Genomic DNA, 17,041 nt, shown 5'->3' with positions numbered 1-17,041 from the left:
AATCTCACTGGGTTTTATTTAAAAAAAACAAAAAATAGTATCTCAAAAGTTCCCTGTTCACCCTCCCCCCCCCCACCCCCTCACACTCTCCCCCCCTCCTCCCTAACTCCCCCCCCCCCCCCACACTCTCACCATCTCCCCCCACACCCGCCCCCCCCCCCCACACGAAGCTTCCAAGTCCTGAGGGAACAAAAACTTTATTTTCTTAAGCACTTATTCTCAGAAAAACTGCTCGTTCCTCACGGTTCCAGCCCCACCCCCCCATTAAGCCCCAGCTCCCTCCGACCCTGTCACACGAGGCCCCCACCTCGTTGCGTTACACTAGTCCCTATCCACCCTTCGCGCACCCCCCCACCCCGTTACACTAGTCCCCCTGCAACCCCCCCCCACCCCCCCGTTACACTAGTTCCCCTCCCCGTGACACTAGCTGGTGCTGCCCTCGGCTGTTGTCTTGGTTTCCTCCTCGTCTGGTGGACAGTCCACAAAGTCAGCCAACATGGCAGCCGTCTGGTCCTCCCCGGCCTGGAACAGAGATGAGAGCATCAGCGTTGGGGGGGTGGGGGGGGATTGAGAAGGGGTCATCAACTCGTCAAGCGCTCTGGGACGCTCCCCTGTATGGGGCCGGGGTGGGGGGTAGGGGGGCCACAAGCTGTTGTTGGTTTACACATGACGTCGCCACAAATGAGCCTTGAAGGGAGCAAGTGATTTTATCCGGGGGATTGTCGGCCAGGACTCTTGAGAGAGAAACTCCCTTCTCCCCACTCCCCCCCTCCACCCCCCGTGTCGAGTGTGGGGGTGGGGGGGGTCCCCCGGGCTCTGCACTGGGACCACAGGTTTCACCAAATAAATACAAAAACACATATATAAACGACTTGGATGAAGGAGTTTTGGATGTGAATTTACTAATGACAAAGTTTGGAGACACAGTAGACGGTGATGTGAGCACAGTGTCGGGCGGGCGGGCAGAACGGTGGCAGCTGGAGTTCAACGCGGGGAAGTGTGAGGTCAACAATAAAACACAGTATTTACCAAATGGGGAGAAACTAAGACTGTCCACATGGGGGGGGGGGGGAGGTGGGGTGGGCTTACCTCAGCCATGCCCTCACTTGGCTCCTCCCTCTCAAGGCCAGGCCCCGCCTCCAGGGGTAGTGGGACGGTCTCCTCGTCGGTCGCCATGGTGGCGTCCTCTCTCGCTCTCTCAGGCTCCGCCTCGCTCGGAGGCGTGGTCTCTGGCTGGGGCGGGGCCTCTATGGGTGGGGCAGCCCCCTTCTCCTCGGGCCTGGCCCCGGCCTCCTCTCCCCACGACGCAGGGTCCACAGGCTCCGCCCCTGGTTCGGAGTGTTTCTCTGCATCACTAGAGGGCGGAGCTTCAGTGTCCCCCTCCCCCCGCCTGCCCAGCCCCTCCCCCTGGGGGCTGGCCTCCTGCAGGGCATGGAGTTTGGACCCACCCTCAGGCCCAGCGTCGCCCCCTGAAAGACCAGACTCCTCCTCCTCGGAAACTCCGTCCGTCTCGTGCTCGTACAGCTCTTCATCTTCATCATCTTCATCGTCATCATCGAGGTCCTTGTACTCCATCTCCTCGTCCTCTTCCTCCTCCTCCTCTTCCTCCTCCATCTCCTCCTCAAACTCCTCGTCCTCAAACTCCTCGTAATAACCTTCAGAACAACAGTCCTTTGCCATCAGCTCAGCCAAAGATCTGTCCACCAGTCTGACCATCACTTGACATATTGTGCCTCAAACTTTACTCTGTGTCCGTGTCTCTCTCTCTGTGTCTGTATCTGAGTGTCTCTCTCTCTCTGTGTCTGTGTGTCTCTCTCTCTCTGTGTCTGTGTGTGTCAGTATACTGTATCCACAGATATTATAATAATCTTTGCATTTGATACATCACCTTATCACGTCGTCTCAAATTGCTTTACAGGACCCATTATAGTTTATTGACTGTAGTGACTGCGCGTGTGTTGTGGGCGAAACGTGGCAGCCGATCGCTCCCAGCGACGTCCCCACAAACAGCCGCGGGTTGAAGTGACCAAATTACTATTATTATTTTGAAGGGATTATTACCCCCGGAAAGTGATCCCCCAATCGACTGACAAGTGGGTTCCTACTGACTACCGGGGACACAGGTGTGTGTGTGCGGGTCTGTGTGTGTGTCTGTGTGTGTGTGGAGGGAAACTTGCCTAAGGTTTCACCCCAAACTGTCCTAACCCGCCCAGGCACCAAACCCAGGTCCTCTGCGAGGTGAGGGGTTTAACCCCCGAGCTACAGGGACTGGAGTCCTGTAGCTCAGTGGTTAGAGCACTCGCTTTGCAAGTGAGAGACCCGAGTTCAATTCCAGGCAGAGGGCGAAACCTTGGGCAAGTTTCCTTACTCCACACAGAGCCTAATAATAATCCCTCCAAAACCAAAAACAATAATAAATTGGTCATTTTAATTCTACGACTGTTTGTGGGACATTGCTCTGCGCAATTGGCTGCCACGTTCGCCCACAAATATACAGTCAATTCACTTTACAGTGTGTTCTGTGAAGCGCTTTGGGACGTCCTCCCGACGTGAAAAGCGCTATATCAAATGCAAGGATTATTATTATTATTGTGAGGCGAGGGGTCTAACCCGAGCTATAGGACAACAGTGTCTCAGTCTCTTCAGAACCTTAACGATGGTAATCGTACCTTCCTCCTCGTCCTCCTCCCCGAAGCCTTCCTCCTCTTCGTCATCTTCGCTGCTGTTGATGTTGATGACTGTCAGCTCCTCCGCCGGCTCCTGGCTCTCGGGCCCCGTTGTCTCCTCGGGGCCTGGGGGAAGGGGAGGGGGTGGGAGCTGGGCGGGGGGAGGTGGGGGTGGGGGTTGTGTCTGGGTGGCGGGGGCTGGGGCAGGGCTGTGGGCGGGGGCTGGGCTGGGGGAGGGGGCTAGCGGGGGCTGGATGTCCTGGCGGGTGGAGGCTGGGGCGGGGGGGAGAGGCGGGGACGGTGGGGGCTCGGGGAGGGTGCCGTCCGGGACGATTAAGATGCTGTCGTCGGAGTCACTGTCCAGCGAGATCTCCACGTCAGACGCCTCCTCCTTATCGTAACGAACAAACACAGGCCTGTGCCCCCCATCCCCAAACAGCCCCTCCTCCTCCTCCAGCCCCCCAGCCACAGGCTCCGCCTCCAGCTCCTCCTCCTCCTGGCCAGGCCCCGCCCCCAGGGCCAAGGTGAAGCGGGCGGGGCCTGGCAGCTCAGGGTGGGGTTTGCTGGGGGGGGCGGGGGCCGGGTGTGAGTCTGTCGGGAGCTTTAGGGGGAGGTTCAGGGGTGACTGTAGAGAAGCCACGCGAGGGTGGATCAGGGCGTTACATGTGACCAGCGCCTCCCAACAGAACGCAGACACCTGAGGAGACACAGAGCAATCACAGTGACTCCCGCACACTCCCAAACACACACCTACACACACACACACAGCAATCACAGTGACAGAACTCTATGTGTGTGTGTAAGGGTGTGTGTGTGTGTAAGGGTGTGTGTGTGTGCGTGTAATTGTGTGCATGTGTGTGTCTCACCTCAGTGCTACTGTCCTGTTGTCCGAGGCTGAAGGTGTTGATGGCACAGTGGAGAGGAGGTGGACGGTGAGGGTTGGGAACGAGGAGCAGGAAGAGGAGGAGACGGTGTAGTTCGAGGCGACACTGAGCCCTGAGGTAGGGGCTGGGCTCCCCCGACCTGCGCCCCAACCCCATCAACAGCGACAGCACCATCTCCTGCAGCTTCTGCCACACAAACAGCCACGTCTCAACAACAACAACTTGCATTTATATCGCGCCCTTCACGCCGGGTGTGAGGCCAACTGCGCACAGTGATGTCCCACACACAGACGTGGGTGCCCCCAGCGACCCAAATTATTATTACTTCAGACACTTTTTTTAAAAAAATTAACATGTCCAACTTCCCGGTCACTGCCGACATCACTTCCTGCTCCGCACAGCAAACAGCAAGTGATGTCTTGGTGAACTGGAACACGGTCAACCACTTCGATGCTGCGGATACGGACGAGTTTTAACCAAACCCGAGATACAAGGAATCTCCCCCCCACCCTCCCCGCCCCGGGGAGGAGGGGGTTAAGATGGCGACACTGACCTTGTGAGTTTCCTCTTTCAACAAACTGCCACAGGCCAACACTGCACGACTGAGAACTGGGGAGACAGAGAGTGTGAAAGAGAGAGAGGGAGTGTGAGAGAGAGTGAGAGAGAGAGAGAGAGTGAGTGGGCAAACCTGGGTTACTCTGTCCCACACAACCCTGGTCACCCCCCCACCCCCATCAACTGCCCTCATGCCCCCCTCACACCAACTACTCTCAGAACTGAAGGTGGCCATTCTACCCCCCCACCCCCCCTCCCTGCCCTCCACCCCTCCTGATCCTAACCCCCAGCTCGGGTCCAGGGCCCTGGGACGTCCTTCTGACGTGTGTAAATGTAATGTGTTGTTGTTCTGGTGGGGGAATTCAGAAACAGAAACAAACAGGGCTGATGGCTTTCTGCTGTCCCTATGTTGTTGTGGTGGTGGTTGTGGTGGGGGGGGGGGGGCTGGGGCTGTACCTCTCAGGGCGGCCAGACACACGTCACTGTTCGCGGTCAGGTCCTGTTTGTGATGGCCTCTCACTGGCGAGGTGTCTGTCACCTCCCCCAGCCTTGCCCGCTTCCCGTAAGGTTTCCCGTAGCTGCCGGTCTGCACCTCAGCCGCAGGCTTAGCTCTCACCTGGGGAGTCACAGAGAGAGGCTGTCAGTGTGGGGAGAGGACACAAACAGACACACACACATAGACAGACAAGACACACACACAGACATAAACTCACACAGAACCTGTATCTGGGCACGGAGAGACTGTCAGTGTGGGAAGAGGGAGAGACACACACAGACACAGAGGGAGGGGGTGTGTATGAGGGACAAGGAGGGTGTGTGTGGGTGTGTGTGAGGGGGAGGCTTACCTGGAGTGTGTGTGAGGGTGGATGTGTGTGAGGGTGTGTGTGAGGGTGTGCGTGTGTGTGTGAGGGTGTGCGTGTGTGTGTGAGGGTGTGCGTGTGTGTGGGAGGGTGTGTGTGTGTGTGTGTGTGAGGGTGTGTGTGTGTGTGAGGGTGTGTGTGAGGGTGTGCATGTGTGTTAGGGTGTGCGTGTGTGTGAGAGGATGTGCGTGTGAGTGTGTGTGAGGGTGTGCGTGTGTGTGTGTGAGGGTGTATGTGAGGGTGTGCGTGTGTGTGAGGGTGTGCGTGTGTGTGGGAGGGTGTGTGTGTGTGTGTGTGGGAGGGTGTGTGTGTGTGTGAGGGTGTGTGTGAGGGTGTGCGTGTGTGTGAGAGGATGTGCGTGTGAGTGTGTGTGAGGGTGTGCGTGTGTGTGGGAGGGTGTGTGAGTGGGTGTGTGTTAGGGTGTGCGTGTGTGTGAGAGGATGTGCGTGTGAGTGTGTGTGAGGGTGTGCGTGTGTGTGAGGATGTGCGTGTGAGTGTGTGTGAGGGTGTGCGTGTGTGTGTCCAGGCTTACCTGCAATGTGTGTGAGGGGGGGGTGACGTCTGACAGTAAATGAGAGAGGAGGATGTCGGGATGATGTGCCGCCCCCTGCAGGACCCCCGAGGCCACTCCAGCAACTTTCAGCCAAGTCTCCATCACCGTGTACACTGTCACCCGGACCCCACTGGAACCACAGTGTGTGTTAGTGCCTCACTTACACCCTACACCCGCCCTCCCCTCCCCACAGCCCCTCCCCTCCCCCCACACTGGCCTGTGACCTCTCGTCCCCCCACACTGACCTGTGACCTCTCTCTTGGCCGGGGGGGGTTGAGCCCCGGGGTGTGGCCCAGGCCGTCAGCACTTGGGGAAAAAGTCGGCAAATCACGTCCGCAAACCTTAGCAACCGTTTACCACAACTAGTGAAAGAGACAGAGGGTCAGTGTTACATACCCACTCCCCCACACACACAGACAGCCCCGCGCCCCCAAAAACACACAGACAGCCCCCCCGCCCCCCAAAACACACACACAGCACACCCCCCACACACACAGACAGCCCCCCCGCCCCCCAAAAACACACATAGCACCCCCCACACTTACGTGGTGATGAGAGCAGAGAGAATGTCGAGAGCGTCCGTGTGCAGAGATGGTAACACGAGCACCTTCACAGCTCCTTCACCCAGACAGCTCTGTGTGAGAGAGAGAGAAAGAGAGTGTGTAAGAGCGAGAGAGAGAGAGAGAAACAGTTCTGTCGCAGAGAGAGAGTGTGAGAGAGTGGGAAAGAGAGAGAGAGAGTGTGTGTGTGTGAGAGAGAGGACTAGACACCGAGGGCCTCACCATGTTTTTGCTGGAGATGTTGAGGACACGACAGACCAGCCCGAGGACGTCCTGAACTGGGATTGTCACAGCCACTGAGAAATCCTTCCTGAGTGAGATAGCGGGAGCGTGTGAGAGAGAGAGAGAGAGAGACAGACAGACAGTGACGGGCAGTGACGGGCAGCTGGTACCTGAGGAGCTGGGCCAGGCATTTGCTCAGGGCTGTGAAGCGTTGACTGAGGTGTAGGACGTGATACGGGTCAGTGTCGTTCAGGGCAGGCAGCGGCAGGTCAACCCCAGGTCCTTCATAGCGAGAGGGTTCTGTGTGTGTGTGAGAACGAAACAGCCTCAGGTTAAACAATCTCCACAATATAATACAACACACGTCCCCCAGCTGGAGCCTCAGCCTGGACTGTTACCAATGAATCTCTCTCCCCCCAGGAAGCCTCACCTGTTTCCGAGCCCTGGTAGATCTCCTCTGTGAGCCGATGCAGGCTGGCGAGGAGGCAGTGAAGCTGCTGGCTCCAGGACTCAGAGTATTTCATGCCCTGAGCAAAGCCGGTCCCCAGTCCAGGGAGCAGAGCATAACAGTGACAAGCCAACTATATAACAAGGGGAGAGACAGTCACTATCACAAGTACAACCCCCCTCCCATACACGCCGATCCCCCCCACCACCCACACAAACCCCCACCATGCACACATACACCATCCACAGCCCCCCACCACATACACACACCACACACAGCCCCCCACCATACACACACCATACAGAGCCCGCGCGCACACACACTCCCACTGCGTCTCCCCCAGCGCCGACATTACCTCTTGGACCTGGGGGCTGCTGGTGTCCATCTTAGACAGGAAATAAGCTGCCAACTTCCCCTGCGAGCACAATGTACACAATCACTGACACACAGAACAGTTAGCAACTCCCACCTCCCACCAACACACATACACTGACATACACCGAGAGGAGACAGACAGAAACACACATATACGCAGGAGAGAAGATAACAACAATAATAATAATCCTTGCCTTTGACACAGCACCTTATCACGCCTTTGAAGAGCTTCACAGAATGTACTATAAAGTGTAGTGACTGTATATTTTGTGGGCAAAACGCGGCAGCCAATTGCGAACAGCGACGTCCCCACAAACAGTCATAGATTGAGTGATAAGAAAAAATTCTTATTTTTTTTGAAGGAATTATTACCCCCAGAAAATTGATCCGTCAATCGACTAACAGGTGGGTTTCTAGTTCCTGCTGGGAAACAGAGGCTCGTGTGTGTGTGTCTGTGTGCCTGAGGTTTCGCTCTGATCTGGGAAATCAAACCCAGATAGAGAGACACATGAGAGAGAGAGAGACTGTGGAGTGTTTACGGCAGTTCCCTTACCCTCAATGATCCACACGCTCGTGAGTAATGGGTCATACACGCCTTCATCCCCTCCATAGCAGCCAACTGGTACTGAGCGGGGAGAGAGAGAGAGCGTGAGAGAGACAGAGCCAGAGTGTGAGACAGAGGGAGAGAGAGAGTGTGAGAGAGAGGGAGAGAGAATGTGTGAGGGAGAGAGAGAGAGTGAGAGAGCCGAGAGAGGGAGAGAGACATAGAACAACATAGCACAATAGATTGAGAGAGTGAGAGACAGAGAGAGAGGGTAAGAGAGAGGGAGGTGATGGAGGTTTAGTGACTGACTACTGGTTTCAGTGAGAGAGACACAGTTAGAGAGAGATAGAGAGAGAGAGAGAGAGAGTCAGACAGATTGTGTTGGAGGTGTAGTGACTGACCTCAGGTTTCAGGCTGAGCAGGGAGGACACAAGGCTGGGGATGTGGTTCATGGCCACCTCACGGCCCAGCTCCGGCAGCTGTGAGGAGTATCTGAGCAACTCCCTCAACACCCAGACCGCCATCTCCACTGTGGGCAATGGGTCCTGGGCCTGTTACGTACATAGTTACAGCGTTAACCCCCCCACACACACACACAGCCCCCATCCCCCTCACAGCATCAAGCCCTCACACACAGCCCCCACCCCCCACATAAAGCTCCCAATCCGCACACATAGCTCCCAACATACAGCCCCCAAACCCCAACCTGCACCCCCCACACACACACACACACCCTCTACACACAACCTGCCAGCCCGCCCCCTCCCCACCCCACACACACAGCAGCCATCTTCCCTGTGGGTCGCGGATCCTGGGCGGGCGGGGGTGGCCTCACGTACCTGGACGATGTGCTGCACAGCTCGTAGCCATGAGATACACTGATCCTGGAAGATCTCAGTGGGGCTGTCAGCGACCAGCTGGGCCAGGAGACACACTCCCTCCAGTCTGCGGGAGAGGGGGAGGGCAGAGGGAAGAGGGGAGTGGAGAGGGGTGGGGGGAAGAGAGAGAGAATGGAAGAGAGGGGAGGAAGCAAAGGATCAGCAACCATTGTGCGCCATAAAAGCAGAATATAATACAATTTAAGAATAATAACAATAATAATTCTTGCACTTGATAGACATCTTCGAGACGTCTCAAAGCGCTTCACAAGACACACTGTAAAGTATACCGTAAACGCAGCAGCTGATTGCGCACAATTTATTATTATTTTCTGTGGGATTGTGGGGTTTGACCCGGAGCCTGTGCTGGACTGAGATGCCCTGACAGCGGGGGGGGGGGGGGGGGGGGATCACTCACGCTCTCACCTGGTTTTCACAGAGCTCAGTCGGGCATTGCTGATGGCGATCAGACCCGTGAGATCGGACGGGTTCTGCAAGAGAGAAACGAGGCAGAGATCAAACAAACATTTCCCACACAAACTCGTCCGTGTCAGTGTCACAGCGCGGAAACCCGTCACCGTGACCGGCCGCGTGTCTGACACACACGGAAACCCGTCACCGAGATGCCTGGGGGGGGGGGGGTGCAGCTGTGAGGACCTGTGGGGGGGGGAGGGGCTGTGTGTGGCTGTGGGGGGGGAGAGGGGCTGTGTGTGTGTGGGGGAGGGGCTGTGTGTGGGGGGAGAGGGCTGTGGGGGGGGAGAGGGGCTGTGGGGGGGAGAGGGGCTGTGTGTGTGTGGGGGAGAGGGGCTGTGTGTGGCTGTGGGGGGGAGAGGGGCTGTGTGTGTGGGGGGAGGGGCTGTGTGTGGCTGTGGGGGGGGAGAGGGGCTGTGGGGGGAGAGGGGCTGTGTGTGTGGGGGGAGGGGCTGTGTGTGGCTGTGGGGGGGGAGGGGGCTGTGTGTGTGGGGGGAGGGGTTGTGTGGTGTGGGGGGGGAGGGGCTGTGTGTGGGCTGTGGGGGGGGGGAGGGGCTGTGGGGGGGGAGAGGGGCTGTGTGTGTGGGGGGAGGGGCTGTGTGTGGCTGTGGGGGGGAGAGGGGCTGTGTGTGTGGGGGGAGGGGTTGTGTGTGGCTGTGAGGACCTGTGGCTGTGGGGGAGGGGCTGTGTGTGGGGGGAGAGGGGCTGTGTGGGGGGGGAGGGGCTGTGTGGGGGGGAGGGGCTGTGGGGGGGAGAGGGGCTGTGTGTGTGGGGGGGAGGGGTTGTGTGTGGCTGTGAGGACCTGTGGATGTGGGGGAGGGGCTGCGCTGGGCCCGGTGTCGGGGGGAGGTTCCGGGGGGGCGGGGCTATACCTGGGGGCGGCACTGGCTGAGCCGGTGCAGGAGGAGGAGACCGGGGAGGCGGGGCCCCGGGTCCCTCAGTAACTGACACAAACCGTCCAGCAGCGCGAGCGGAGCGGCCGCCCTCATGGTTCCCGGCGCCATCACTGCCTCACCGCGTCACCGCGCGGCGCAGGCTCTTTGCGTCATCAACCCCCTCCCTCGTAGCAGCGTCACCGCGCGGCGCGGACTCATAGCGTCATCAGCCCCCCCCCCGCATAGCGTCACCGCACTCCCGCCTCCTCACCTCGTCGTGGCGTCACCACGTCGCGCGGGACCCGTAGCGTCCCCATAACCCCACCCCCATCTTAACGTCACCATAGATTCCGCCCCCTGTCAGCATCATCGCTCTCCGCCCTCAGCGTCATCGTAGACTCCACCCGCTCTAAGCGTCATCAGGCCCCGCCTCACCGCAGCCACTAGCAACCGAGGACGCCGCCTGGGCCCCGCCCCTAGCAACCAGCTCAAATAATAATAATAATAATAATCCTGGGGCAAAAATAGAGGGATTTGCCCCAGTGACTCATCATCACGCCTTCGAGAAGTCTCTAATTAATTATAATTATAATAATAATTATACTAATAAAGTTGGTCACACCGTCCACGACTGTTTGCGGGCGATTGCCCACAAAACACACACAGTCACTACACTTCACCGCGTATCCACTGAGACGCTTTGAGGGCGTCTCAAAGACGTGATGAGGCGCCGGGTCCAACGCCAGGATTATTACTGTTGTTGTTGTAACCTGACTCCCAGTGGAGTGTAAGAGGGAAAATGATGTCACAGTGAGTGGGGAGGGCGATCCCTCGACTCACCGACACCCCCCACCACCCCTCCACAACCCCAGCACCTGCCTCGCACCCACCGCCCGCCATGCCAGCCCCCTGCCTGCTGGCCATCCTCGTCTGGGCCAGTGTGGGCTGGGCCAGCGAGGGCAGCCACGGTGAGCACAGCACACGAAGAGTGTGTGATAGAGTGAGATAACAACAACAACTTGCACTTACATAGCGCCCGCCACGCCGGGCAGTGGCTCAGAGCGCTTAACAGCGGCGGAGCCTGACTCTGAGCCCAGGGAGGGTGGAGGTGGCCATAAGCACGGTCGATCAGGAAAGACTGTGTGCGGGGGGGGTGGGGTGTGTGAGTATGTGTGCAGGGTGGGGGTGGGGGGGTTGGTGGGAGGTGTGTGTTTACAGGCCGGTGCTGACCCCTGTGTTTGCAGAGTGTGGGGAGCGAGTGACGGAGGCTGCTCTGGCTCAGGCCGGGGACAGAGCTGGACTGGGGGAGTTCCCCTGGCAGGTCTCCCTCACCCATAGCGGCCAGCATCAGTGCGGAGGCTCCCTCATCAGCCACGTCTGGATCGTCACAGGAGCTCGGTGTGTCAGCAACAGGTAAACACTGTGTGTGTGTGTGTATGTGTGTGTGCGTGAGACTGGAGTGTGTCTGTATGACTGTGTGTGAGGCTGGAGTGTGCGCATGAGTTAAAAAGTGTGAGACTGTGTGTGTGTGTGACTGTGATGACGCAATCCACGACCGTTTGTGGGATGTTGCTGTGCGCAATTGGCTGCCGCGTTTTGCCCATGAAACACACACTGACTTTAGCGTAGTCTGTGAAGAGCTTTTAAGACGTCTCGAAGACATGATAAGGCGCTGTGTCAAACCTAAAGGATTATTATTATTTTTATCTTTCAGAGCAGCGGCTAATTTGAGTGTTCAGGTCGGGTTGGTTGACCTGAAGGGGCAGAAGGTCAGCCACGAGGTGGGGAAGATAATCTGTCACGAGGACTATGAGCCCTTGTCTTCCCGGGCGGACATCGCTCTTCTCCAGCTGAGAATCCCCGTTAAGTTCAGCAACTCAGTCTCCGCTGTTTGCTTCCCCGACAACAACTTCCTCGATCCCCAGGAAATCCAGAACTGCTGGGTGTCTGGCTGGAGCCTTCTGTCTGAAGGTGAGAGAGAGAGAGAGACATAAACACACACACAACACAGAGTGAGCCAGAGAGCAAGCACCTCAGTGCAGGACACAGCAGCGTGTCCGTCCATAATCAGTCACTACACTTTGCTGTGGAATTCTGCCAATCGCAAGGATTATTATTATATTATATTTGTGACCTCAAGCTCTGTGCCCACAGGTCCCGGTAGCCATACCCAGTTCCTGCAGAAGTTGAGGACTCACTACGTCAACAGGACACAGTGTGCGGAGATCTGGGGGCCGAGGCTACTCAGCAGTATGATCTGCACTCATAACCCCAACCCCAACTGCACCGTGAGTCACATCAACATCAGCCTCGCGGGTACACAGCTCTGTCATGGTGACAGAGCCTGACCCCGAGCCGGGGAGAGAGGTGACTGTAGGCACCGTCGAGGAGGAAGGTTTGCAGATCTGAAGATGGGTAAAGAAGGGGCGAGTGGGACGGAGTGACAGAGTTTTGGGGTGCAGTGGCTGAAAGCGCGGCTGCCGATGGTGGAGCGGAGGGAGCGAGGGTTTGCTCTGTTGCAGGAGAAGTGAACACACTGTGTTGGACGCTGTGATTCTCTGTGTTACAGGGAGAAGCAGGGGGGCCACTGGTTTGCCAGGACACACACAGTCAGCGCTGGGTGCTGGTGGGCACGAGGAGCCTCGTCGAGGAGAGTTGCCAGCCGGCTGAGGTCCACACCAGCGTGGCCCAGTTCATCGACTGGATACGGAGAGTCACCTCGGCCGCGGGTAAACCTTTCATCCCCTTCGTGCCCCCTTCGCCCGCCAGGGACTGGACACAGGAGATGATCATCGAGCATTTGGCTCAGTCTCTGAACTCGCCAGACACCACATCCACACAACTTCCCCCCAAACCCCAGCCCACGGAGCGACCAGCCAAGCCCACCCAACCTGCCCCCCAGCCCAACTCCAAGCACAAGCGCCAGCACACCCAGCAATCAGCCAAGTCCACCCAGCAATCATGGGCTCACAAGCACCCCACATTCAGGCCTGAGCTGAGCGATGGCACTGCCCAGCGAGCCTGGAGTTGGCTCGACCGCTTCAGCCCTGAGACTTTAGCCAAGCGAGACGTGACCTCCAGCGGGGGGATGAGGGGCCCCTCCCTGCTCCTGGGGGCTGCCTGCTCAGCTCTTGGCCTCCACTGGCTCCGCCTGCCCCCCGCAGCCTGACCGGGGTGGGGTGGGGGGGAGTGGGTGAGGCGGGGAATGTGATTAAAATAGCGAATTTTGTTTTTAACGGTGTGACCTTATTCAGCGCTGACTCCCAGAATGGCCAACAGGAATGAATGGTGTGACTTGCCTCAGCCAGCAGGTGGCGACACGTCACCACTTTGACCTGGACCCAGTTGGGTTTGGGTTGCATTTGGAGCAATAAACCTCACTCACTCCCCGTCTGAGCCCTGTTCGGGGCGGACGTTAAGGATCTCCTGCTGCGCTGTCGGGGAGGGGGAAAGAGAACAGAGTTTTTCTTTCTCTCCCAGTCTCCCAGACGACAATCCCCACAGATAAAATCGCTCTCTGTTTGCGGGGACTTCGATGAGCTACACAATCAATACACTTTAGAGTGAATGCTGTGTCCGCCTGCCATGAACTTTGTCAGTTTGTGAGGGTTATTGTGAGGCCTGACACTAACCGTGTGTGTGTGTATGAGCTTGTGGCGAGGGCAGACACACAGTGCTGCTATCTGTGTTCTCTCTCTGGGTTGTTTTCCTGTCGATCTATAAATACTGTCAGGATGGGTTGAAGGACACATTGTGCCATAAACCTTATCTGGATGTCTGATGGAGAAATGGGCCACACAGGCTCAGCTGCAGGACATCGTGTCCTGCTTTTCTCACATAGAGAGCTGCTCTATGTCGTGTTGGCATTTCGCACCTGTGGGGTTGCGCCCGATGGCGAAAAGGAATGGTCTGGGTCTAACAACAACAACTTGCATATACACAGCGTCCTTCATGCGGGGGGTGGAGTCCCGGAGCACTTGACAGTGGCGGAGACTGACCCCGACCCAGGGAGAGAGAGTGGGGGGGGGTGACTGTCAGCACGATCAAAAAAAGGAAGGTCTTTAGGAAAGTGGGGAGGGAGGGGGGGAGAGAGGGGTTGAGGGAGTGTTCTAGAGCTTCGGGTGGGGGGGGGGTAGCGGCTGAAGGCACGGCCGCCGATCGTGGAGCGGTGGGGGCGAAGGATAAACAGGAGGCGGGAGCCGGCCCATCAAAGGTGGTGGAGTGGGGGGGTGGGGGGGAATAGGTTGGAGAAGTAAGGAGGTGTGAGGGCAGGAAAAGCATTTGAAAATGGATGAGAGGATTCCAGAGGAGCCATCCTTGTAGGTTTCTGTATGTGTTAGACACTCGACTGACCAAAAAAAGACTTAGCCATTGGGCAGAGAACTTGGCCCATCATCTCACTGTGGCTCCGCACACACTGTCTCCCTATTGACAGTCTGTACAATGAGACTGGACAGAGAGCATCTCATTGCCTTAAAAGGCCACGACTTCTGCTGGGCACTGAGTGTGTGTGTGTGTGTGTACGCTCACTCATGGAAAGCCCAGCACAGAGCTCAGCCTCAGACAGAATGACTGGCTTCTCCCAGCCACGCTGTGTGCTCATCCCCTCCCTCACCTTAACCCCATTACCTCCCCTTCAGCTCCTGTTAACCCGACGGACCAAATCTTTAACGGGGAGGGAGGTCCTATGTGGACAGGCAGCGGGAAAGCTTGCTAGACAGCGCTGTCATGGCAAGCCATGTGTGGGTTTAGCTGGTTAGACTCCAGTAATTACCTCAATGCACACTCTGGGCTCCCCCCAAGCCTTGGCTCTCGCCAACCTGTGCCTAATACTCTCCGGAATTACATGAGCAGAATGTGCCCCTCCAGGGAGAAAGAGAAAGAGAAGATTTTATTCCAGACATGGGGAGATTTCCATGTTTAGGTTTCTGTCTGTGTGTGTGTCAGACACCCGGCCGGTCACGGTGATGGGTTTCCGTGTGTCTGTGTCAGACACCCGGCTGGTCACAGTGACGGGTTTCCGTGTGTGTCAGACACCCGGCCGGTCACAGTGACGGGTTTCCATGTGTGTCAGACACCCGGCCGGTCACAGTGACGGGTTTCCATGTGTGTCAGACACCCGGCTGGTCACGGTGACGGGTTTCCGTGTGTCTGTGTCAGACACCCGGCTGGTCACGGTGACGGGTTTCCACGTGTGGGTTTCTGACCAAAGATAAAGCAGGAAGGATGTTGGGTTACATGGAACAGAGGGACTGATTAAATATGCAGTGGAATGTACAGGTTCCAGAAAGTTCTGTACATTGGAAGCATCATAGACAAGGAATGTATTCACTGGGAATGGAATGATGGTCACATTGGGACTTGAGGTTTATAACCTCAGGCAATAAATGGAATATTATAATTCTTACGTTTACTTTTCATATCATGAGGGCATCTCAAAGGCACTTTGCAGAATTTACTGATCGTTTGCTGCGGGTTTACTGTGTGTGATTTCGGAAGGTTGTGGGTTCGAGCCCCATCCACACGTCTGGATCTTTGAGCTCCGTCTAGGCTCCGAGACACTTCCCTGCGTGAAGGGGAGATATAAACTCAAGCTGTTGTTGTTGCTCTAAAGTGTAGTGACCGTGTGTTTGGGGAGAACGCAGCAGCCAATTTGCGCCCAGCGACGTCCCCACAAACAGCCGTGAAGCGAGTGAGAGGTTTTACCTGTGGGATTGTTGGCCAGGATACCAAGAGAGAGAGAGAGGGAGAGAGAGAGAGAGAGAGAAACTTCTCCCTTCCTAACAGCACTGCAGGAGAACTTTAATGTCCACCATACGGGGAGTGAGTGAGGTTTAACGTTTCATCTGAAGAAGTGTCTCTGACAATGCATCCCTCTCTGCCTTTCTCTCTCTACCTCTCTCTCTCCCCCCAGCGCTCTCCCCCTCTCTCTCTCTCCCCCCAGAGCCGCACTGGAGTGTCAGCCTGAACTGTGAGCTCAGACACCCCAATGTGGGGGTACGAACCCACAACCTCCTGACTCAGCGGTGAGAGTGCGAGAGACAGAACCAGGCGGACACACAAATAAGGAAGGAATTTAGCAGAAATTCCTCCAGGCAATGGAATTCGTTAGTTTGTGTTCACGGAGAGATTGGTCACACATGTCATATCAGCCCAATAAATTGATCGGGGTTTAGAAATTAGTCTTATAAAGATTAAGGTTTAGTGCTAGTGAGCCAGGGATTAGAGTAGAGAGCTCCAGTGGGGGAGCAAGCCCCAGGACAGACACGATGGGGAGAGAGAGAGAGAGCAGGGAATGGGGTTAGAGTAGAGAGCTCCAGTGGGGAGTGAGCCCCACATTGGCTCTTGCCAACCTGCGCCTAATACTCTCTGTAATTAGGTATCAGGATTAGGGTTAGGGAGAGAGCGCGAGAGAGAGAGAGAGAGAGAGAGAGAGCACATTCCACGTGTCGGAATTTCCAATGCGTAGGTGGGAGACACACGTGAAATTCTCAGACTGGTTAGGAACATGGTAATGGGTTTCTGCGAAGGTCAGACTCTGAGCGGAAAAAATAATAGTTTTTCCCGGTCGTCTGGCAGAAAGCGTGTGTGATAATGTGTGGAAAATACTCCCAGAGAAACAGTGGGATATTGACATGACTCATAACTCCTTGTGTTGGGACACAGTCTGATCTGTTGGGTCAGGGTCTGTGATCTGGAGGTCACAGCGAGGGGCTGATGTACTGGTTCCTGTTTATCCCGCAAATAATTTTCCGACTTGTGATGGGTGTGTGTGTGGTGTTTGCCTGACCCCGAGATTCCTGGCTCTGTCAAGACGTAGCCGGGGAAGAGAATCTGGGGGCATGGGTTAACACGGGGCTCTCCTCAGCACCTCACACTCTCTCTCTCTCTTCCACCCCCCCCGGAGACCTTCCCCACTTCTCTCTCTCTCTCTCTCCCCCCCTGAGACCTTCCCCACTTCTCTCTCTCTCTCTCGCTCGTCTCGATGACCCGATAAGGCGCAATATCAAATGCAAGGATTATTATTACTATTATTGTTAGACACTTTCCCAGAAGGTTTATGACAACAACAGGAAGACATGTTACTATGATAATAGTCAAGACAGGAAACGAGGAAGTGGAGTGAAGACAGACAGGGTTCCCCGCGCCC

At 56.5% G+C, this 17,041-nt stretch overlaps 2 protein-coding genes across 2 annotated transcripts; one reads left to right on the top strand and one right to left on the bottom strand.

Moving 5' to 3' along the window:
• Window positions 1-181: 181 nt before the first annotated feature.
• Window positions 182-10,064, bottom strand: pelp1 (proline, glutamate and leucine rich protein 1). Its single transcript, XM_042345546.1, has 19 exons — window positions 9,889-10,064; window positions 8,972-9,036; window positions 8,507-8,612; window positions 8,069-8,218; window positions 7,677-7,748; window positions 7,104-7,163; window positions 6,731-6,881; window positions 6,471-6,600; window positions 6,301-6,388; window positions 6,064-6,152; window positions 5,764-5,880; window positions 5,498-5,648; window positions 4,562-4,721; window positions 4,104-4,159; window positions 3,533-3,736; window positions 2,908-3,363; window positions 2,670-2,817; window positions 1,090-1,655; window positions 182-522 (listed from the first exon to the last, which is right to left on the bottom strand). Exons 1-19 carry the CDS (start codon window positions 10,018-10,020, stop codon window positions 424-426), a joined length of 3,000 nt encoding a protein of 999 aa, XP_042201480.1. The 5' UTR covers window positions 10,021-10,064; the 3' UTR covers window positions 182-423.
• Window positions 10,065-10,789: 725 nt separating this feature from the next.
• On the top strand, window positions 10,790-13,060 carry LOC103190664 (chymotrypsin-like protease CTRL-1). Its single transcript, XM_007911527.2, has 5 exons — window positions 10,790-10,859; window positions 11,136-11,304; window positions 11,606-11,862; window positions 12,046-12,179; window positions 12,461-13,060. Exons 1-5 carry the CDS (start codon window positions 10,790-10,792, stop codon window positions 13,058-13,060), a joined length of 1,230 nt encoding a protein of 409 aa, XP_007909718.2.
• The last annotated feature ends 3,981 nt before the right edge of the window (window positions 13,061-17,041 follow it).

The sequence above is a fragment of the Callorhinchus milii genome, unplaced genomic scaffold, assembly GCF_018977255.1.
Source record: "Callorhinchus milii isolate IMCB2004 unplaced genomic scaffold, IMCB_Cmil_1.0 Scaffold60, whole genome shotgun sequence".
In the NCBI taxonomy this organism is placed as follows: Eukaryota; Metazoa; Chordata; class Chondrichthyes; order Chimaeriformes; family Callorhinchidae; genus Callorhinchus; species Callorhinchus milii.
The sequence above is the reverse complement of the archived record's forward strand: the minus strand, read 5'-3'. Positions and strand labels throughout refer to the sequence as shown.

What these genes read in the sequence shown, in the direction of transcription:
- LOC103190664 (XM_007911527.2), top strand. Translation starts at nt 10,790, where the DNA reads ATGCCAGCCCCCTGCCTGCTGGCCATCCTCGTCTGGGCCAGTGTGGGC. An exon ending in GCTCGGTGTGTCAGCAACAG is followed by an intron (nt 11,305 to 11,605) that starts GTAAACACTGTG and finishes TTTATCTTTCAG; the next exon opens with AGCAGCGGCTAATTTGAGTG. An exon ending in ACCCCAACCCCAACTGCACC is followed by an intron (nt 12,180 to 12,460) that starts GTGAGTCACATC and finishes TCTGTGTTACAG; the next exon opens with GGAGAAGCAGGGGGGCCACT.
- pelp1 (XM_042345546.1), bottom strand. Translation starts at nt 10,020, where the DNA reads ATGGCGCCGGGAACCATGAGGGCGGCCGCTCCGCTCGCGCTGCTGGAC. An exon ending in TGCCTGGCCCAGCTCCTCAG is followed by an intron (nt 6,389 to 6,470) that starts GTACCAGCTGCC and finishes TATCTCACTCAG; the next exon opens with GAAGGATTTCTCAGTGGCTG. An exon ending in CTCTCTGCTCTCATCACCAC is followed by an intron (nt 5,881 to 6,063) that starts GTAAGTGTGGGG and finishes CTCTTTCACTAG; the next exon opens with TTGTGGTAAACGGTTGCTAA.